General features: G+C 39.8%; 1 protein-coding gene across 5 annotated transcripts in view; it reads left to right on the top strand.

Moving 5' to 3' along the window:
* STARD3NL (STARD3 N-terminal like) overlaps positions 1-21896 on the top strand; it is a 36598-nt gene extending 14702 nt beyond the window's left edge. The window contains exons 2-9 of one of the 5 annotated variants that reach the window (XM_059818659.1): positions 7029-7325; positions 10138-10215; positions 12244-12321; positions 14038-14091; positions 14193-14310; positions 16930-17028; positions 20640-20709; positions 21527-21896. In XM_059818659.1, coding sequence (XP_059674642.1) covers positions 7101-7325; positions 10138-10215; positions 12244-12321; positions 14038-14091; positions 14193-14310; positions 16930-17028; positions 20640-20692 — 705 coding nt within the window. In that variant the 5' untranslated portion in view covers positions 7029-7100 and the 3' untranslated portion in view covers positions 20693-20709; positions 21527-21896. Of the gene's footprint in view, positions 1-7028; positions 7326-10137; positions 10216-12243; positions 12322-14037; positions 14092-14192; positions 14311-16929; positions 17029-20639; positions 20710-21420 lie in introns of all 5 variants that reach the window. The other 4 variants (XM_059818661.1, XM_059818663.1, XM_059818662.1 and 1 more) reach the window with 4 other exon arrangements.
* The last annotated feature ends 532 nt before the right edge of the window (positions 21897-22428 follow it).

Below are 22428 nucleotides of genomic sequence, written 5' to 3'. Positions count from 1 at the left end.
TGGCTCATGGTCACCCTGTGACCTACTCCTGCCTTCAGGAACATTTGCCTACTGTGATGTTTCTGGACTGCAGTAGAAACTCATGGCGCTCCACCTGACATTGTGTTACGTATTTCTACCCTGCAGTTCTTCACGCAGGGTTCGTTGATGTAGGGGATATCTCTTCTGTCAGAGGTTCAGCTGGTAGGGACTGTGGGGTCCACAGAACTATACTGTGAGATACAGCTTTTTCTGGTTCATGGATACCATGAAATCCCGAATATGATGTGGACAAGAAAATCTACACTTCTTGAACGATGGCTTTCTGCAATCTAAATTCAAAAGACCTGATCATGACCTTCACTGTTTCATATGTTTGCCTCTGAGAGCAGAAGATAACCACGTCTGGCATTAACTGAGCTTCCAGTTTGGAAGTTTCATTGCAGAAGGTGCCAAATCAGCCCAGACTCTGGAAAAGCTACAAGAGGTGAAACGCTGGTGGGCCAACATGATGCAGTTCGTGGCACTGCTGTCTGTGGGGACAAGCTTTACCCTCCAGGAGTGTGACTAAAGGTTGCTGATGACTTTTTTAAATGATATCTGCAGGCATTTAGTGAAGAGGAAGGTTGTTGCTGGTAATGCTGAGATGGGTAAGGAGGTGGCTGGCCAGGTGGCATCTGACAGTAACAGGCAACTGCCTCTCTTAAAGGAGTCCCTACATGCCTGTAAGGTAGCTGTAAAGAAGGACTGAAGGTTTTGCTTTTTGTACACCCACCTGAAACCACCTGAGAATGTCAGTGTGATGAAATTACTGATGAGGTTATTCAGATAGAAAGGAACTTCTGGTTTTTTTTTCTAATTAATGAAAGAAACTATGGAAAACAATCTTCGAGCACACACACTTTGTGATTCATCAGTTTGCAGAACTGGTGCCGTGAGTGCAGAAATCTGCCAGGCTATGTCTATTCAGTTAAAGAATCTCCACATTTTGGTGCAAGCTCAGTGTGACGAGACCGGCCCTCGCATGTGTCCAAACGTGGATCTGATGGACCAGCAGGCAGCGCGAGGCCAGAGACGAGTTCCCGTGCCAGGAGTGTCCCCCGTCCAGAGGACTTTGCAGCAGAAGACAGTCTGTCAGTAGCAAAGATTTTGGACTACATGGAATTTTTAAGCTAAACCCGATGTTTTGAGTTATGCTTGAAAATGAGCTGGTAGCCAGTGCCTTTCAAGACCATGCTTTCCTCTTTGCAAAGGGCCCCACAAGGCAAACGAATGCTGCGCTGGCACATCCTGAAACAATGAGCTCTAGCTGTACTAATTGCATTCCTGTACTGTGCTTTATCTAGCAACAATCCAGACTGGAAGTAACAAATTCCTAGATAATTGCACTGACTGCGACATCAAAAAAAAAAATAAAAATCATGTCTTTTAGCTAACGTAGATGGAAATTTTTTTTGGAAGGGCAGGTGTTACTTGGCTTTTTGCTTTCTTTAACAATTTCTTGGCTTTTCTTTTTTAACTCTGACCATTGATGGCCTGATCTTGGGTTTATATCTCATCCCAAATGTTTTCCTATGAACGCCTGTTTCACAGCGGGGCACTTCAGCGTGAGGGTTTTCAGTACAGAGCGAGTGCTGTTTACAGCACTCGAGTGCAATGGTTCTGCTCACACCCTCGGGTTCAAGTGGCCCAAAGTTCATTGTAGCGCTTGAGACACCTGACCAAACACATGCCACATATGCCTTCCTCCTCCAAAGCCCTTTGACAGCCATGTTTCAGGCAGCTGCTGTAGAAATAAAGGAAGAAGCTTTAAAGATGTGTTGTGCTTGGCCACCCTTGCCTGGTGCTTTTGGCTGGCTGGGGCACGACTCGCCGTGGAGGCAATACCCAACATTTCCTTCTGCTCTTAAAAAAGATCCTCCAGAGAGGGAGATTTCATTAGCGAGCAACGCGTCTGACCTCATGCGAGTGTTGCTTTAACATGGACAATATTAGCCCCAACCTTTGAAGTGCAATAGCACTTTGCTTCCTCTGGCTTAGTTATTGCGGTTGCCCGTTTTGCAGGTCCAGCTCGGGTGGCTCATGCGATGGGAAGGGCAGCAGGTGCACAGGAACATGTCCTGCCTTGCTTTGTTCTGGACATCTCCCTCTGATTATTTCTCCTAATGTTTCCCACAGGGACCATCTGTCCTTTTCATCCACATCTGTAGGAGTGAGACTGTTGGACCAAAGAATCCTAAGGGCAATATCATTCTGGCAGCGTGAGCTAGCACAGGGTGGAAATTAAATGGAAGGGAGCTAGGCGTTTTCAATGTCCAAATTCAGCAGCTCAGTTAAGAAAACTTTTCTTGGAGAGAAAAGAACAGGGTCATAAGCGCTGACTGTTGATTTCCACTGGCTAGAGATGGTTTCACGCTCAGTCTGTCCACTTCAGCGGGAGGTGCAAATGTTTGGTACTTCCTTGAAGCGAGCCTGAAAGGTCCAACTCACCCAAAGCCTCCTTCCCAAGGAGGAGGTGGAGGCCCACCCAAAGCCCCTTTCCCTCTGTGGAGCACCCGAAAGCCTTAGCTGGTCTTCGGGGGACCTTTGGGTGCTTAGTGAGCAGTGTGGGTGCGAGCAAACCCCACAGGTACTCTGTCAGGCTGGTCAGGTCTTTCAGGGGTTTGTATTGCCTGAAAAAAAATGCTGATGTTCAGGAACCTTTAGATTTGGATTTGGTCCCCCACGTATTTTCCCATAACACAGACTGAAGAAGGGCAGACAAAGATGGCTTTCTGTCATCTTCCTTTTTTTCTTCCCTTTTTTTCCTTTTTTTATTTGGGGTGTGGTTGACTGGTTTCTGGGCTAGCACTCTCTTGGCATACTTTAATTTTGTTGCCTTGTCTCACGTCTCTTTTCGCCTTGCTCTTTCGTTGCTGCTTTTCTCCCATTCTCACGTATGTGGAACATGAATCTTACAGAATTCTGAATGGCATTTCCAGTCTAGGATGTCCCACCAGGCTGGAAACATCACTGTGGGTAAGCTTTCTCCCATGATAAGGGACACTGCTTGGTGCTCATAGCCTGCTCTGTGTTCAAGCAAGCACATCCGACTAAAAAAAAATCCAGGCCAGATCCTATGCTGGCATAAACCATCATCTTTCTTTGGAAATTTGCAGAGTTCCGAGCGTACACACAAGTAAAGAAACCCCATCCCTTTGACAGGACGAGGTTTGTAGGAAGAAGCAGTATCTTTCATTAGCTCTATTGGTATGTTTGGAAAAAGTAGCAAACTTTAGGCAAGAGCCCCTCTTCAAGCCCACAACAGAAACAGCATCTTTAAAAGCTGAGTGCCAGTTGAGAGTACTTATTCAGAGTTCAGTCCTTCTGAGAAGCTGCATTATTTATTATGGCACTGATTTAAGAAAATCTTCTTAGGGTCAAATGTTGCTGATGCAGACTCATGAATTTGCTGTCCTGATAAAGTTCACCTGTAAGTCAGGGAATTGATCAGCAAAGAAACATCCATTTTATTCTATGGGATGGAGATTCAGCTGGGTAAAAATGGTTTTACCAATTAGGAATATAACATTGTTGCTGATCTTTGCTACTGGCATCTGGCAGCCAGCAGCTACCTTGGGCTAGGATGCATAATAATAACACAAACCTAAACAAAACTCCAAAATCAGTACCTCTCCTTTCATTTAGGATTTGCCTCCTCTGCCACAAGCATAAAGCTAAACGGCATTTGTGGGCAGAAAGCAAAACGTTGACTCTATGTAAAGCCCCGTGAGGGTCTTGTGGCAGGCACAGTGCCATCACCTTTTCTGGTGTACAGAGCTGTGTTGGCTTCACTTTGAGATCTTCTAAGAAATTACTGATTATTTCTAGCACTGTCCTGTTCAAAATTAAGGTCTTTTTCTATCAAGGCTTCCTGGAGAGGTGGTTGATGCCCCATGCCTGTCAGCATTTAAGAGGCATTTGGACTATGCCCTTAATACCATGCTTTAACTTTTGGTCAGCCCTGAAGTGGTCAGGCAGTTGAACTAGATGATTGTTGTGGGTCCCTTCCAACTGAACTGAACTATTCTGTTCTATTATATAGAATTGTGAGTTTGATGGTAGTAATGAAATTAATGTCAATTAGTACTATTTCTGTTTGGGGCAGGGCTTTCTTCAGAACTTTTACTTTTCAGAATGTTCTTCTCTTCCTCAAAGAAGCAACATGAATCCTTAGGTATATACTAGTCTTTACTGGAGGATGTTGTGAGATAACCATGTTCTGCTCAACTTTACTGTGTACTGTACTGAAATATGTCTTTGCATAGTGATTAGTTAAATGATACGCTTTGTTTTAAGTAGATGGGTATTTTAGATAATGTGTGGATGTTATCAAACTAACAGATAAATGTGATTTGTAGAATAAGGTTTAGTGGCTGATGTTTGAAGCGGAGGTAGAGAAGCAATTGCAAAATAGTTTCTGACTGAAAATGTGTATCAACATTGGCTAGTCAGGAAGAAACAGGTTTACTGGAATTCTTAATGTGGAGTAAGTCTGCATTCGTGTTCCAACTGTAAAGCTTCCTAGTCCTTTCAGTACTCTGACTGTACAGGTGTGGGTTTTTTGGTTTGGGTTTTTTTTTTTTTTTTGAAAAAGGTAGAAACCTGATGCAAGTTCTGTTTAAAGTTTGTCCACTTGCCTATATAAATTGTAATTTGTGCATGACTCAGAGGAAGGGAAGGAGCTTGTGTTACAGAGTTGAGACGTACTTACTGGGAAAAGTCATTGTACAAATCCTGACACTTCTCACCCAAAGTTAGGTAAACAAGAGGGTGAGAATGAGAAGGAATGAAGAAGCTCAGTTGTAAATCTGCTGTAAATCTTGAAAAAGGGGTGAGTGCAGTGCAACAATTTCTGTCTTTATTTTTATTCCAGTTAATGATGAAACTGGTTATCTCAATCTCATATTCCGACTTCTTAATTTCTCTGGTCACGTGTGCTCTGCTAACACCTCTTTAAAGGAGATTACACTCAGCAAAAGGCCTGTCAGCTTTCCTGGTCCCATGGCTTACGACTGAGAACCAGAAGACATATACCTTGGGTTGGCTTTGGAAAGCCATGGGCAGGAGCATCCTGGGTTGATTGCCAGGCAGAAGCAGGATGGCAGTAGCCTGCCTGTGCTTGATCTTGTGCATGGTTCAGCCCATAACCGGATGCCAGAATGAGATGGTGGTTGTTACTGGCTTGGTTTGCCTCTGATCGCTTGTGCCCTTCAGGCAGAGACTCAGCTGGTAAGGTAGTTTCTGTCTTGGTGCAGGTCTGTTAACGTTCTTATGATGTAGCCCGGGAAAAGCTGACTTTGACCTACCTCAAATACTGTGTTCAGTTTTGGATCCCTCACTACAAGAAGGACATTGAGGTGCTGGAGTGTGTCCAGAGATGGGCGACGAAGCTGGTGAGGGGTCTGGAGCACAAGACTTATGAGGAGTGGCTGAGGGAACTGGGGTTGTTTAGCCTGGAGAAGAAGGAGGCTGAGGGGAGACCTTATCACTCTTTACAACTACCTGAAAGGGGGTTGTGGTGAGATGGGTGCTGGTCTCTTCTCCCATGTAATTAGTGATAGGACAAGAGGAAATGGCCACAAGTTGCACCAGGGGAGGTTTAGACTGGATATTAGGAAAAACTTCTTCACTGAAGCGATTGTCAGACACTAGAACAGGCTGCCCAGGGAGGTGGTTGAGTCACCATCCCTGCAGGTACTTAAAAGCATGCATGAGGCACTTAGGGACGTGGTTGAGCGGTGGATTTAGCAGGGTTAGGTTTACGGTTGGACTTGATGATCTTAAAGGTCTTTTCCAACCTAAACAATTCTATGATTCTATGACATTGGCCATACCTGGCTGGGCTGCCTCTTCCTTGGCTGTGATGTGTGTGCACTGGCAACTCCCCGCCCCACCTTTCCTTTTTCCCTGTGTCCTTGTATCCTCATATCCTCGTGTTTGCCTAGCAGATCCCGGCTGCTTTTCCTGTTCTGCTTTGACTGACCCGTGTTCTTGCAGACTTGGAGTTGAAACATTGTTGGAATAGAAGAATGGGAAGGGTTTCTCTTTCTGTTTTGAGGTTTACTGAATAACAGCCCGCACAGTAAGAGACCAAGTTTTGTTCCTGAATTTCAAAAAGGTCTTCCTTCAGCATTACAGAAGCTTGTCTGGTGTGATTTATATTGCAGGATGTATAGCTTAATCTTCTGAGTACTTTGCATAAAATTTAACTTTTCTGTGTGTTTCCTTGAAACCTCTGTGACCTTCTTAGTCAACTCTTTCTAGAAGCTTTAATTGGAAAAAGGTTCTCATGGAGTGATGTAGTGAATCATATATCAAACTGCTCCAGTTTTATAAGAAATTTAACCTGAAAATTTTTTTTAAAAGCCTTGTAGTCAGAAGAGACTTAGGGTAGTAACATTACCTTTAACCACTCACTTGCATACAGTTTTTTCAGAGAGACCTTGTCTGGCAATGTAAGTTGTCATAGCAGCTGAATTTATCTGTAGAGCAAATAGCAGTGTATTTGCTTTATAAAATGATTACTACAGTATTCAGGGGTTTTAATGGACTTTTAATCTTTTGGTAGTGTCAGCTCTGGATGTGCTGGTAGCTAACACTGCCATTTTTCAGGAGTTGTATGTGGAACTTCCTTTAAGTTGGCTTCCTATTGAGAGTGTTTAAATCAGAATTGGAAACCTTAACGATGCACAGCATTGTGCTTCTTACTCATTCCCATTTAATTATCTCACTTTAACATTATGGAGAATGGAGCCTTCTAAATCTAGACGGTGCTCCCTTATTCCCACCGGTCTAATTGAACATCGATTCTCTTGTTTCACAAATCCTCTGAGAGATTAAGAGAGCCTAGATATATCTTATTTTAGGAACAACTTTTAGAGCCTACTTGCCAAATTCTTTTAGTCATCAGTTTAGCAAAAAGAGAACTGACATTGTAAGATGAAAATACCTACTGGAATTCTGGGGTTTTGGTGACTAATGTGTTTCGGTTTTGTTTCTTTGTTTAGAAATTCTTCCTGTATGGATCAGCCTTCTAGTGATGGTGAAACTGGAAGAAGACTACTCTAAACAAACCCAGGATGAATCGGGTGCCAGGTGATGCAGAAAATGCTCACAGTAGCAGTGTGGAATCCTGTCCTTCCTTGCGGGATGTGCACTCCATCAACCCAGCGCAGCTGATGGCAAGGATCGAGTCATATGAAGGCAGAGAGAAGAAAGGCATATCAGATGTCAGAAGGACTTTCTGTTTGTTTGTTACATTTGATCTCTTGTTCATAACCTTGCTGTGGATAATAGAATTAAATGTGAGTTGTCTTTTCAGTACCCTTAGACTTTATTAATTTATTTATTCACTTCAGGAGTGGTTAACAAGTTGCTCTTTTCTATCCCAAATTATATGCTATTTGTATCTATTCAAATGAAAGCAGCTTCCTAATTTTAAGCTTTCATGAACATAGTATCTACTCAACTGCATCTACTTTTAGTCATTAGGACACATGGTTTATTATCTTCTTACCATTAAACCTTTTGATGTTCCTATAGTCTATGAACCATGCTGAAGAAAACGGTGGAAATCCAGTGAACTTTTCAGGCAGCAAGTAAACAAAAATGTTACTGTATGTCTTTGAATTTGGCAAGAAACGTGAATTTTAATAGGATTCGAGAGTTTGCCTTCTGAGTAACTCAAAGTCGGTGATATTTCACTGAGGTGTTAGTTCCTGGAAAGACTTCCAATGGCCAGAAACTTTCTTTTGCTGTGATGTATTTTCTTTGAGACAAACTTAGTATGCTATACATTGTATATGGCAGGGTGCATTTAAACAGCATAAGCTCCCACAGTTGCCACCTTTTAACTCCAGCATTTGTAATTTGGAAAACGAGACAGTTCTGAAATCTACAGAAAGCAGTAGGATAGCTGATTTGTTATTATTTCATAAGTAGCATCCTAGTGCTTCAGCTGGGTTTTAAGATAGAATCTGAAGTATGCATTTAAGAAAGGACACAAAGGAAAAATGGGAGGAATCGCTTTTCTAGGCAAGAAAGATCTTGAGTGAACATTTTTTGTCAGCATTCCTTTACAAGATAAATAACCTTGGTTACTGACCTGACATTAGGAAGTTTCAGGAGGTGACTGTTCAAATAGTTCATTGATATAGTGAAAAATACACTTTCTGATTTAATTTGAGAAAGCGGATTTTGCTTGTGTGAGTGCTGTAATTTTGGGACTAGACTTCTGTTGTCTCTCTAAGTGGAAAGACTGTTGTATCCGGCGTGTAAAGTTAGCTTGTCTCAGAAAAGCAGCATCGTGTTCTGATGCATTTCTTTTTTTACACCAGTTTCTCAACAGCTTGTTCGACTAAGAGGAGCAGAGTCTGGGTTTGTATCTCTTGTCGAGGATTCAGAGTACAGATTTTCATATCAGTGCTCTAAGAATCTTTAAGACCCTGTATAGAAAACGCTACCAACTCATGGTGTTCTATTTTGAATGCTGCAGCATTAAGGGACCTCAAGATCCTGGCATTTTTCATTGTGAAAAGCTTTGTTTTAAGGAGAACATGTTATAAACCAGAGTCCTAGACTGCCAAATGTCAGCAAGAGTGAAAAACAGGTTTTTCGTTTTGGGAGTCATAATATTAGAAGCCATCATTTGATATCTGGGATCTGACGCATGGTTAGGTTTTTTGTTCTGTTTTTTAAATTAAGTTTTGTTGATTGGGAAGTCAAATAGCACTGTGTTAGGACTGTCTGTCACTGCTACATAAGTAATGGGACTTCAGAATTGCTGTCAGAGTTCCTGTAAGTATTGTTTTCCCTGTGTCACCATTATCCACTGTGGTTAGACATAATTTCTTTTTAAACACTTCAGGGAGTAGCTCCATGGCAGTTCGAGCAAACCCTAAATCAAGGCTGTCATGGTTCTCTGTTCATCCTTATGTTAACATGCAGCCAGGCAGTGAACAGCTTGGAGGCGGGGAAGTTGATCTTCCTTATTTATGCTGGAAACAGATGATCACACCTGATGCAGTAAAGCAACCAAGGGGAAGCTATATTTTGAAGGTTATTTGTCAGGTAGCTATAAAGGGGAGGGAGATGAGAAGAAATAGAAGTTTGGAGTTGGAGTGAATAGTCTCAGGAAAACACTGCCCGGCAGTATAGTTGGCAAAAGCGTGGAAGTGTCTAGGCTGCATTGCTTTGAGATGGTGAGCGTCTGTTGTTGGCGTGTTTTGGTACCTTTTTTCTTTAAAAGGATGACAGTAGTCAAACTCAATATTAAAGCCTGCTGTTGGTGTTGTTTTCCAGTGCTTTACATAACTATTCCATGCAGTGCTTAATTACTGAATTTAATATTAAAAACAATAGCATATGGACACTAAGGTTTTTCCACTCCCAACTAAGATATATACCCCTCTCACTTTCTGACCTAATACATCCTGAATAATTTTCTTACTAACCCAGTTTGAACAGGAAAGTGACGAATCCTTCCACTGGAAAGAAACACAGTGGCTAAGGAAGATGCAATTTTGTATCCCCTGAAGCAAATGAAAGAATTAAACTTGGGCGTTAGTTATTTGTGGGAGAATGGTCTAATAGTTGCAACTTCTGTGTTTTTCACAGTGGGTTTTTTTGCTCAGCTCTCTTAAATAGTATGTATGCTGATAAGGAAAAGATCTGGAGTATGAATTCAGTTACTGTTTTGTTTCCTATTTGCTAACACGTGACTAACTAGAACTAGTTTCTGGGTGTCTTTTTGATCAGCTGTTTTGATCCTCCTTATGAGACATAAAATGCTCTGTGAATTTGTGTAACAGACCTTGCATTTAATCATGTCTTCTTCCCTCAACAACTTGTTTGCTTTTATTTTGAGACACTCTGAAATGTAGCTTGCGTAGGCCAGGTGATAATCCTAAATGTTTTCACTTTGAAAATTGTATATAATCATGAAAACCAAGTAAGGACCCTAATCTTGAAATTGACATTCTTAGCATATATGTCCTCTGTATTTAGTTTAATGATCTTTTTGTACATCAGTGGGGAACTATTCATTTTACCCTTCAGATTTGTGTGTATTTTGGCTTCAGTAACTTCACTTCTAAAGCTGCTGTTGTTTCTTTGTAGGTAAAAGGAGGCATTGAGACTACCTTAGAGAAAGAAGTCCTACAATATGACTACTCTTCTTCATATTTTGATATATTTGTAAGTGTTCTTTAAAAGAAAAAAAAAAGGAAAGAAAAAAGCAGTAGAAGTATAGTTTTCCCACGTTCCTCCTTCCACAGATGTTTCCTAGTTTGAATCCTGTGAGAGGTTTGATCATTTCTTGATAATTTAAGCTGGAAGGACTTGTGCCAGATTTCACCCATCTAGGCATTGCCCAGTCCTGATTTGACAGCAGGCACATGGAGCCTGTGGATGGAGATGCTTGGGCACACTTAAATTGTATCTTCTGCTTTGGGGGACACGGAAAAGCAGATGAAAAACTCAGTCAAGAATGCAAGACTGATGTAACATAAAGATAATTAATTAAGAGGACAAGACCAATAGTCCTCCAGCTGTAAAATCATTTTGTTTAAACCAATGTTTTTGTCCTTCCACAGAAATAAGTCAGTTGCAGTGAGGAGACACTTGTTCCCAGGTTGGCCTGTATAGGTCAGGTTTTTTTCAAATTTCTGTGTTTTAACTCAAACAGGGTTTTTTAAAATTAGATGAATTAGAATTAGAAAATCAGAAAATAAATTTTCTAAAGATAGATGATGTGAAGTATGGTTCTCCTTTGCTATGTATAAGCACCTTAGGCACATGGGAGGAACTCTACTGCATTAGGAAATTTCTCTGTCTTTCAGCAACACTGTAGCTCTGTAATTGCAATGCATTTTGCACTGCATGGAGCAAGTTACTGATTTTGAAGTAAAAGCTGTTTCTTTATGGTTCTTCTAAAGGGCCCCATGTTTTTTCAAGATTATTAATTCTACCAGATCTTGTTTGCCTGGCAGAGATGAGTTGGTTTGGTATCAGTCATTTTATATTGATGACTATATCCAGAATCTCTCTTTGAAACTGGTGTGAAAACCCATCCTTGCTTCTGCATTGGAGGTACCGGATACAGAAATTTCATAAGCTAGCAAACTATGCTACTTCTCTCTCTCTCTCTCTCTCATTATTTTACTGGCAGGTTCTCCATGATGTACTTTACTGCAGAAAGCAAAAAATGTTACCTGTAAATGTTGGTGCTCTGGAAATTATTTTGCCCTGTAGTTGAACCAAGGGTTAAAAACATGTAATGCAAAATAATAGAGTTTTATTCCCTGGGAATGGACTAGGTCACTGAATTCTGCAAAATTATTTGTGGGCTTTTACAGGATTTCCTCTGTTTCTACTAGACATCACTGAAACATACATATTTGCTTAAGATGAAATGGGTTCATTATACCTCTGGCCATGTCTGTCCTTGATTTCTCTTCATTTTTTAAGCATTTGTTTCACATTTTTTAGATTCTGAACACATCTTTTAAAACAAGTTGGAGGCAATCTAATATCAAAGAATAAATGGGGAAATTGACGGTTAGGGTCCCTAATTCATAAATCTCATATGTCTGCTATTGATTTAATTTTCTGGCCTAGAAATACCATAACTTACCTTTCTTTACTGCAGAATATTTGGAATGGCTTGCTATTGCAGGCATCTCCATAAAGAATAATTGACTGTTGCAACACTAATATTTCAATAAATACTAAAAATTTAGTAAGTAGAAAATAATTTTTAAAAATTCTTCCGATTTACTGATTGCATTTGTGAAGTCTTTATTGTTTTTAATGATATTCTTGCGTAGTAGCACGCCACCTAAGATCAGTGAGATGCACAGTGATGCTCAAGGTATTTTCTGGATTAAATGCATCTAGATTTAACTGCTTAGATTCCAGTCAGGGAAAACGATGATGAACATGCTGTGTGTAGTTTTATGTTTCTAAGTTACTTGTGGAATTGCACGTGCTGTCATATTTGAGCCTATGTAGGCATGTGAGTGGTGCCATTTGCTTTACAAATGGGAAATTATGTTCTATTTCTGTTTTATAAGCACACATTCAAGTTTGTTTCTCAGTAACAGAACTTAGATTGTCCTGTTTTAAGCTGTTTTGTAAGCAGTTAGTATTTTCAGTGAGCTGAGAATCTTGTGGTTCTTCTGTGTTCTGAATTAACCAACAAATATTTTTTTCCTTTCTCTATAGCTACTGGCAGTCTTTCGATTTAAGGTGTTAATACTTGCATATGCAATGTGCAGACTGCGCCATTGGTGGGCAATAGCTGTGAGTAGTAGCCAAGCATAATGGAGTTTTAACTAGAATGGATCAAACAGACAAAATTTTAGATGCCTCTTAACGCTTGTATGTTAAGAATCATCTTGATGCTATATATAAAAATTCACTGTACAGTAACAGATTAAAAACTTCTGTTCTGGAAGATTTTCAGCCTAAAGGCAAGAATCTCTAGCATAGTGGGTGTGGTCCTTATTAGGTATCATGTTAATACAAATTGAAGATTTATTTTGAATCCAGTATGGATGGCTAGTCGTAACTGCTTGTTACCTCTGACTTGTTAATTAATGTTTGAAATATATTTGCATTTGAAATAGTGAACTCTGTTCAAAAAGAGGAATTGACATTATTGTACCTGAGATCCAGCTGTCCATTAACTCCCACGTTCTTAGCTTTTTAGAGTTTTAGGTGCCACCCATTGAGCACTAGCACCTGTATTGCTTCATGCTCCAATACAAAATGTTGAATATGCATCCCTTCTTAGAAAGGAAGTTCTTGAGAACTGTAGGCAATCACAGTGGATTGGAGCAAATATCTTTAATGCAGCTGTACCGTGTGGATGAGAGAGAATGCAAAACTTGATGACAAATTCATAGTTCTACCAGTCAATACTATAGATTGTAATACAATAGGTATATTGCTGGCTTAGTGCGTTCTAAATCTTAGACTTTTTTTCCCTTACACTGTTGTAGGTGCATGTAGAATGTGTTCATGTATAGCTTCAAGTGAGTAGCATGCAGTTTGTTTAGTAGTCTGAGGTTACATGCCGTGATTTTTCTGAAATTGTGTTACTAGCATAGCACAAACACATACATATAGTAACTTCTGCTCCGATTGTGTTTATTTTTAAGTGCATGCCTCTCAAAATACCTTACTCTTAGTTGTTTAGCTTTAGAGCGTTTCTTCCAATGACATCCTCCATCTTGATACAGTTGTTTGTGAGGTGGTGAGAGTGAACCCATCATGGTAGTAAGCAATTAATATAAAGCTTCACTGAAGGTTTTGCAGAAGCCATTAATCTTAAAAATCCTACCTGTGTTTACCAGGAGCTAGTTAGGCTCTGCTATTATTTAAAGAATTGCTGGACCCAAATGCAGTAATAGAATTAGATGCCTTGCTTTAGTGAACAGTACTTGTCCACTGCTTTTTTGGGTTTTTTCAGACGTTTTATGCAGCCTGCTGTTTTTTAAGTATGTCAGGGAGTATCAAGTCTTCAAAGTGATTTATTTTTCACAATATCAGGATGTGAATTAAAATATTAATTCCAATTTACTCCTGCAAAGATTTTTTGTTATTTGAAGAGTATCTTTTGATTTGGATGGTAGTGAAAAGCATTTGGAGCAATCCATGTTTGCTTTTCCCCAAATACATAGATAGACCCTTTTTTTAAGGGACTTGGTAAATAAAGTACTGCATCTTCATTATACAGTAAGATCACAATTTATATAACACAGCATCTGTGTAGCATCTAAACTGCCTATCTGCTGTGTGGAAATCAACATTTGGAGATGTCCATATGAAAAGTTATCTTTATTAAGGAGGCTATTTTAATAACACCTTAAGTTAATTGTATCGTACTTGTTACATTTTATTAATCTATGATCTTGCTGTTGGTAAATATGTAAAATTGCAACTGATAGGTAATGGCAGAAATGAGAAAGTAAATCCATGTATTAGTCTTAACTGTTCTTACCCTGTCTCTTTCAGTTTACAACAGCAGTGACCAGTGCCTTTTTATTAGCAAAAGTAATTATTTCACAGGTATATATTCTAATCAAATGTTTGTTTTACTTTGTTGTTTTCTTGAAAGCAAGATTCTTCAGGGTAATTTCTGTAATGTTGTGTGGTTTTGTTTCTTCAAGCTGTTCTCACAGGGTGCTTTTGGCTATGTGCTGCCCATCATATCCTTCATACTTGCCTGGATTGAAACTTGGTTCTTGGACTTTAAAGTGTTACCGCAAGAAGCTGAAGAAGAGAACAGTAAGCTTTTGATATTTCCCCTCAATCCCTGCAGTTGGCAACATTCAATGCCATGTTATCTGGCAGAAGAATGCTTCTTTCAGCTTCTCAAAATTTGAAGAGCTGTGGGAAGAATTAAATCATATGGCATAATTTTTCTTTTTCTGGAAAGGAACATATGTCTTCAAAGTAGTGGGGTTTTAATTAATTTAAGAAGGCAAAGTTAAAAGTTACAGGAGCCACATCAGCAATTTGTCAAGCACTTAGGAATGTATATAAATTTGTATGTTTAAGACATGAAAATTTAACTGACTTGGGCTCGTAAAATTTTATTTTCTCTCTAATGCATAGAGTAAGCATCTGGTTGCTCTTTTAGGAAGAGTAGACACAATAACTAACTCAATGTCACCAACTGTTATTTGAGGTGGAAAAGGGAAAGCAAAGAAGTATTGTGGAGAGTCTGCTTCATGCACAGACAGAATGAGACCAGAGCAAGTATGAATTTCAGCCTCTTCAAGATGAGGCAGCTGGTCATCTGACTCTCAGTGTATTCAACCAAATGGAGGAAACCCATTGATTTAGTTGAAAGAGAATATTGCTTGAGTGGTGAGGAAAAGAAAGCATAGATTTCTGCTACAGATGTTCTGTTAGTTTCAACAGCAGGAGAGTAATTATACAGTGAACCTGTTATTTGTGCATCATTACCTGAAATACAGTCTGAAACTCTGTTGGAAGGGCATGTTTCCCTGTTAGGTAAAACCAAAAACTTTACATGGGCATGGATGCCTCCATTTTTTTAGTGCTCTGAAATGCAATCTTTCTACTTTGATCCCTTCCCTCTTCTTTTCCACCACTCCAAGAAAGTTGGTTAAATGAGTACACTGGGTTTTGCCTAGAGAAAGGGAAACTTAGGGTAACTTTTCTTCCTCTTTTGAGGGGATGAGAACATAACAGTGCATCACACTTTTATCTCAACAGATAAGAAATCTAACCAGTTCAGAGGCTTTTGCATTTTTAATGCTGAATATTCATAGACAAAGTATTTGATACATCCGCGTGTAAATACTTGATCATATTCATAAAATTGAGATACTATTGCTAAATCTCTGTGGGATTCAATCGCACTGGCTTTTTCTTCACTCCTACTGAGCTTGAAATAGATGGTATTTATTTAGAAATATATGGTCTTTAGTTGAACTCTGCATATTTCCAAAAAAGATGGGGTTTCACTGGAAAATGCTGATTTTAAGCAATTAAGTCAGACAAATGATAGGCACATTTGGATTGTGTTGTGTGGTGGTACTTATTTAGTGCTTTATTTGCTTTTAAATCTGAGGCAGACAATGAAAACAGATTTTAATAGTGTTTGCTTTTTGACCAGGTATTTTTCTCTCCTATCTCTAGCAGGAGTGGAAGCTGACTTTTTTCTGTCTTACTGTTTTGTTTTTAAAAAAACCCATCCAAACAAAAAAAAACACCACAGCAATTTTCTGCCTAATGCAACGGTGCTCATAATTTGAAGACATTTTGTCTGTAAAAGGAAAAAAAAAAGGAAGAAGGAAAAAAGGGCAAAACTGTCTTTCCACTGAAGAAGATTTCTAGCTGTAAAAGTTGCCCTCTGCGAGCAGGATTTAAAGCTAAAATCCAACCAGTATGTGTCTTCTAATATCCTGTGGCTTATTGTTAAATACGGAGACTGACCTTCCTCTTTTGGACAGAGTGGAAATATAAGTAAAATAGATGTCTCCTTTTGGACAGAGTGGAAATAAAGCAAAAAATAGATGTCTCCTTTGGAGACTTCAAACTGGTTAGTAAGATAAATTGGTATGTAGAGATAGTAGTTTGAGTTGGAAAGAGGTTTTTTTTTTTTTCATAACTGCTGGCTACCTCTGATAGCTCTCCTGATTCAGTAAAACATCAAGGTTTTCTTTTTTTTCCCATCAGTCTTCATGTGGCAGAGAGTAAAGGATGGGAGTTCAACAGCCTTATGTTGACCTAAAATGCCATCTTTGCTCTGTTATTATCAGAAGACCTGTTGATGGCAGTAAGGATGAGATGGATTAGCTTCTCTCCCAACCCCTTTTGTTTTTTGTCCTGTATTAAACGCACCAGAAATAGCCCCATGTCATTTCCAAATAATTTTCCTGATTTTAGATGAAATTGAGCCAAAAGGAGTGGAAGGCTGGAGTAACTAGGTCTGTTGAGAGAGACAGGTGAAAGCAAGCCATTAATGAGGAGTCTTAACAGTTGCAAAGTGAAAATAGTTTATTTGGTTATGCGTGGGAGCTCACTGATTGTTAAAAATATATTTCAGAGTTTTAGTTAGCCAGTGAATATTGATGAATTTACATACGGCATCCTAATCATGCAATTGCACAGAGCAGAAGGAAGGATTCCTTAATTCATGTGTACAGTACCTCTGTTTTGCTGGAGTGTGTCTCCTTAGCTGCCTGAAGTTATATAGAGGACATGAGTGTTAAATTAACGGTTTGCTTTTTTCCAAGATACTTATTTATAGAAGTAACTTGTTAAGAATGCTAATATAATACATTAGTCTTTAAGATTCTTCATCAATACTTGATCTTTAAGATGCTATGTGATAGCACTGAGGATTTGGTTTTTTGGTTTTTTTCCTTTTAGGATATTTGATAGCACAGGATGCTTCTGAACGAGCAGCTCTTCTTCACCCAGGAGTCCTCTCTGATGGGCAGTTCTATTCTCCTCCTGAATCTGTAGCAGGTAGTTACGTTCGCACAGTGAATGATTTTTCGTATTGACATTAAACTCCTGCATATTTCACACCCTTCAGAGGGTAAGGTGGGGGAAGGGTAAAGGGAAAAAATATTTTTCCTTTTTTAATTGAAAAGTGTACTTTACAATCCTTTTTTATTCAGTAATTCAGTTTAGTTACTACATATCAGATGAATTACAATACACATAGTTAGTGGGGCTTCTGCCATGCCCCGAAGGTGTTAAAACCAAGATAAGTCTGAAAGAAAATGGTACCGCAACTGAAAGGAGGAGGTTATTTTTTTGTTTCTGCCATTGATAATCCTTATGGGTCCCTTCCAACTTGAGACATTCTATGATTCTGTGATCTCTTATCGGCAAGCAATAGTGTTTATGCAGCAATGCACTATTTAATCCAGCTTAAACTTGGAGCTTCACAGTATCTTAGGATAGACAGTGAACCAGAAACTGCTCTAAAGCAAACTGAAATTTCAATCAGAGGCTCTTGTCCTTTCTCATAACAGAAAGAAAAAGCCCTCTTTGTATAAAAAGGCTAGCTGTGTGGGCATAGTAAACTGAAGGCAAGTGTTAATTACATCTTAACTCCACATATCATGTGCTTTGTTGTAGTTGAGGTATGAGCCGAGTAAGCCAAAAAATAAATGGAAGTACTGCAAGATTTAAGAATGTGTTTGCAAGCATTTCAAGGAAATGAGTAGTTTCTTTATGGGTTGAGTGGATTTGAGTTATTTGAGGATGCAGTGTGAACCCCCAAATCCTATGTCAGTCTTTTTACCCTAAAATGTAAATCTCTTCTGTAAAGCTGTGCTCTATTATGCAATATATTTAAAATATTAATATCTGCTAATTGCTACAGATAAGTTTGCCTGTCTTGCATTATAGTTATACATGTTGGTGATATTTTTCAGTTTAATGGCTGTCTCTATGGTTACTGAGCATCTTGGCATAATAAATGACTTAGAGCTCCATCTAGGGATGACAATGCATTAAGACAATGTCGAGTATAACATGATTCAAAATGAAAATGTATTTTATTTAAAGCTCTGAGTTTATCTTGAAGGATAATGGTTGGAAGTGTTATCATAGAGTCATTTAGGTTGGAAAAGACCTTTAAATCATCAAGTCCAACCGTAAACCTAACCCTGCTAAATCCACCGCTCAACCATGTCCCTAAGCGCCTCATCCACATGTCTTTTAAATACCTCCAGGGATGGTGACTCAACCACCTCCCTGGGCAGCCTGTTCCAGTGTCTGACAACCCTTTCAGTGAAGAAGTTTTTCCTAATATCCAGTCTAAACCTCCCCTGGCGCAACTTGAGGCCATTTCCTCTTGTCTTATCACTTCTCACTTGGGAGAAGAGACCATCACCCACCTCTCTACAACCTCCTTTCAGGTAGTTGTAGAGAGTGATAAGGTCGCCCCTCAGCCTCCTCTTCTCCAGGCTAAAGAACCCCAGTTCCCTCAGCCACTCCTCACAAGACTTGTGCTCCAGACCCCTCACCAGCTTCGTTGCCCTTCTCTGGACACACTCCAGCACCTCAATGTCTTTCTTGTAGTGAGGGGCCCAAAACTGAACACAGTGTTCGAGGTGCGGCCTCACCAGTGCTGAGTACCAAGGTACAATCACTTCCCTACTCCTGCTGGCCACACTGTTTCTGATACAAGCCAGGATGCTGTTGGCCTTCTTGGCCACTTGGTGTGAGAGGAAGTGTAAGCGGAGCTAACATGTTTTCCTTGGCAGTTTGGCTGGGTCAGTGCTGCATGTGCAGTGAGCTATCGTGCCTCAGCATGCGTGTGGTGACTACAAGTATATGACTGTGCCATTGCTTTCAGCTTATCAAACGGCTGCTTGTCACCTGAGTTTCGGTAACAGCTCATCTGCCTTCTCCTCATCTGCCGTAACTGCCAAGTAAATTTGTTTAAGCACCCTTTATGGGTATAAGAAGCAAAAGAAATAGTCAAATGAATATATTTGAACTAAAACACACACACCGGCAGTCACAAAGTATTCTGAAACTGTTAGATGATGTACAGTAAAAAAAAACCTCACAATTAAAAATATTTTCTTCAAAATTCTGCATTTCTTTCAGATAAGACAAACTATGGATTCTTCTAAGAGAGCAATTTTTGGTCAATTTGCCTTACATATTGATGGGAAAAATATTTAGAGATAAACTATTCCCCGTGATCATGCAGAGGGGAATAAACCTCTCTGCTGACACGGCAACATGTCTAAAACCAAATCTTTACTGTCAGGAGGTGACATTTAAAATGAGTTCCGTTGGAATTTTCAGCATATTTTTTCTTTTTATGTCTTCCCTGCACATGTCCAGGGCCATACCCTTTTCCATCCACTTTATATGGGTTGACCCTTCATCTTCAACATTGTGTTTGGTTGCCAAGTAGTCATTCTGGAGGTAGCAAGTGGAAAATCAGCCTGGAAAGAGTAAATTTCTACAGTTTCTGTACAATTTGAGCTTCAAAATGAAAGGCAGGTATGCTATTCCAAGAAAGGAAAGGACTTCAGAGTAGCTTGGCCAAAAAAAAAAAAATGCTTAACACCTTTGTCTTTCTTTTTTTACTTCTTTGTGGGTCCATAGTTCCGCTTTAAATTGATGCCAAAAGCCCAAGTAAGTCTCCCAGGCATTTTATCAAAGACAGTTCATTACACACTTTTCCCCCCCCACCCCCCCCCGTGGGAGTCTCATTTAAACTGCCCAAGACATGTATGGTGAAAAGCATGGGCTGATAACTTTCTCAGTCGCCCCTGACAAGGGCTGACTGCCGCAGGGACTGACTGCCACTGCAGATGTGGGCAGAGACATCTGAGGCTTGGATTGGATCTCCAGAACAGCAGGTCAGCGCTGCGCACCCTGCTTGCTTGGTATCTTCTTCCTCTCCCTGAAACAACTGATCCATCAAGCCACCTTCCTGCAAAGCAGTACCTCTAGCAGGAGCTGTCTCTGGGCAGGTAGCCCTGTGACCAGCTAAGCTTTCTTTTTGGGTTCTTCCAGGGCTTTCTCACAGCAGAGAGCTGAGAGCAGGCAGGGGATGAAGAGAAGAGAACTGGGCAGGGAGAAGCAGAGAGCTGTTTAGTTTCTGGCTTAGAGTGAGACAATCTCTTGCCAGAACACTAGACACAGAAATTATTAATCTGTAAAGCAGTGTTTCTGGCTGCTTTGGAAGTGTTTTCTGAAGTTGTCTTCCAAAGGGCAGGATATAGCAAGTGGGAAAATCTGCTTGTCAGTGAGCAAACGTGGAGTTGATTTTCCTGAGCGTGTTGTAGTGAAAACTTTTTAGCACTTGCTAACTCAATCCATTAACAAGAATGACAAGAATATTTCAAGAATGATCCCAGTGCTGGGGTTTGTGTTTGATAACTGTTACAAAAAAAAAAACAACTTCAATGTGAAACATCCAAAAAGATAAGAAATCTAAAATAAAAAGTAAATATTTCTATGGGAAATAGTTACTTTGAATTGCCTTTTGATAAGCCATTACTTTTCTTTCTTTTCCTCCCCCTCTTCTTTTCTTTCTTTTCTCTCCCCCCCCCCCCCCCCCCCAACTGATCTAATAGCATTCTTGTCTTCCTTTTCAGGATCTGATGAAGATTCTGAAGAAAAACAAGACAGTGAAAAACCAGTTGTATAGCAAATATGAAAAAGCAGGTAAGTTTCTTTGCATAGAATTTGTATATTCCTAAAAACATTTTTCTCTTCGAAGTTCTTTCCCAAATAATTTGAACGGTGGGCTAACTCTTAGGAGTTCTTCATCTTTGAACCCAGCCTGTCTGTCTTAGCAACCTTCAAGCAGGAAATCCTGCTAGGCTCTCAAGAGCCTGTAGTTGGGGTCCTCTGCTGCTGAGTTCTGGTTAACCTGGGCCCAGGGGTCTGAGAGTGCTGTTCTGGAGTATAGTGTAAAAGGCTGCAGGCTGGGGATGGAACACCTCCAGTGTTTATTTGTTGGCTGTCCTGGAAAGGACAGTGGTCGATCCGATGTGTAAAGCTCCTTTTTTTTGGAAGTGGGGAGAGATATTTCTTTGGTGGTGGCAGCGCAAGAGTGTGAGGAAGAGACTTAGTTCAAGTCTAGGACAAATACACTCATCTTGAAGATTGCATGGGCAAAACTACTTCAGTATTTCCCCTCCTCAGTCTATTTAATACTACAAGTGGGTTATATTGGAGCAGCTGTGGCTTAAGATGTTTGTAGTGTACTTTGGTTAAATATGAGAGATTATTTCCTTATTTTGGAAATTACTTCATTTACTTTCGGAATTATCTTGCCCCATGCTTTGACTTCACCACACATGGCAAAGCTCAAGCTAGGGGAGGTATTAAATGTTCTTGAGAAGCTGAAGCTTCTGATTTGAAATCTTCTAGAGCGCTTCTGGAAGAGTGGATGACCTTCCCTTTTCAACCTCCCCGTTTTCAGTATGTTTTCTTGACTCGCATCTTCATTCATCCTGACTTTAGTAATCTGTTACAGAAGGAAAATCTCTGAGGGAAGTTGTTGGGGTTTGGAAACTGGCGACAGAGTCTGTGGCTGACTTGCTGGTGGAGCTGCTGATGGGAGAATTTGTTCATTAGAAAGCAAAGGGAATGGTTCCCATGTACTGTAATACCTCACAAAGATGTACCTTGTTGACATATGTATATTAGGTTGCCTCCCAGGTGGTATGAAAATATTTGTCCATGATGTATTTTATTATTCAGTGATTCCTGAAGTTGATCTTCTAATGACTAGGTAATTACTGGAAAGTATTGTCTTGTGTACCTAATCAAGAGCCTGGTAATATAATGAAGTAAAACTTCTCTATGGTGGAAGTGTATTTAATGATTGTTGGGACTTACTAGGTAAAATTATTTTATGTTATTGCAAATTTGTCATTAGTTTTATGTTAACTTTTTTTAACTCCATGCATTTTCTTTTTTAATGGATATGTTCACTTTCTAAAATAAAAATGTTAAAACATGGGTAATGCATTTATGATATTTTGTTGCTTTATGAACTGAAAATCTGGGTGTACCACTCCTTTATTTCTTGTGGGGTAATGAGGATTCCAGTTTGTGTAGATTTTGTGCAAAATGTGTTACAGTGTTGTTTGGCTGCCTGTAGGGATGCAGTGTTAGTGGTAGTGGAACATAATTTCTTTGTTGCATATGTGGTATCAAAAGGATGCAAGGAGCATTTTGAAATAACTTAATTCCCACTCCTGTACTGGTGGTGGATGTTCTTCAGGTTCAAGGAGGAAGCTGGAGTAAGTGAGCCTTTGCAAACACTAGTATTACCCCAGTAGTGAAAGGAAGGCAGTCAGTAGTTTCATTTAGGTGTGTAAGTGTAAGCTATGTATTTTCAGGTACAGATCTCAAGTGTTAACTGATGTGTGA

Source organism: Gavia stellata, chromosome 6, assembly GCF_030936135.1.
Source record: "Gavia stellata isolate bGavSte3 chromosome 6, bGavSte3.hap2, whole genome shotgun sequence".
Lineage (NCBI taxonomy): Eukaryota > Metazoa > Chordata > Aves > Gaviiformes > Gaviidae > Gavia > Gavia stellata.
This window is presented reverse-complemented; position numbering and strand designations above follow the sequence as displayed.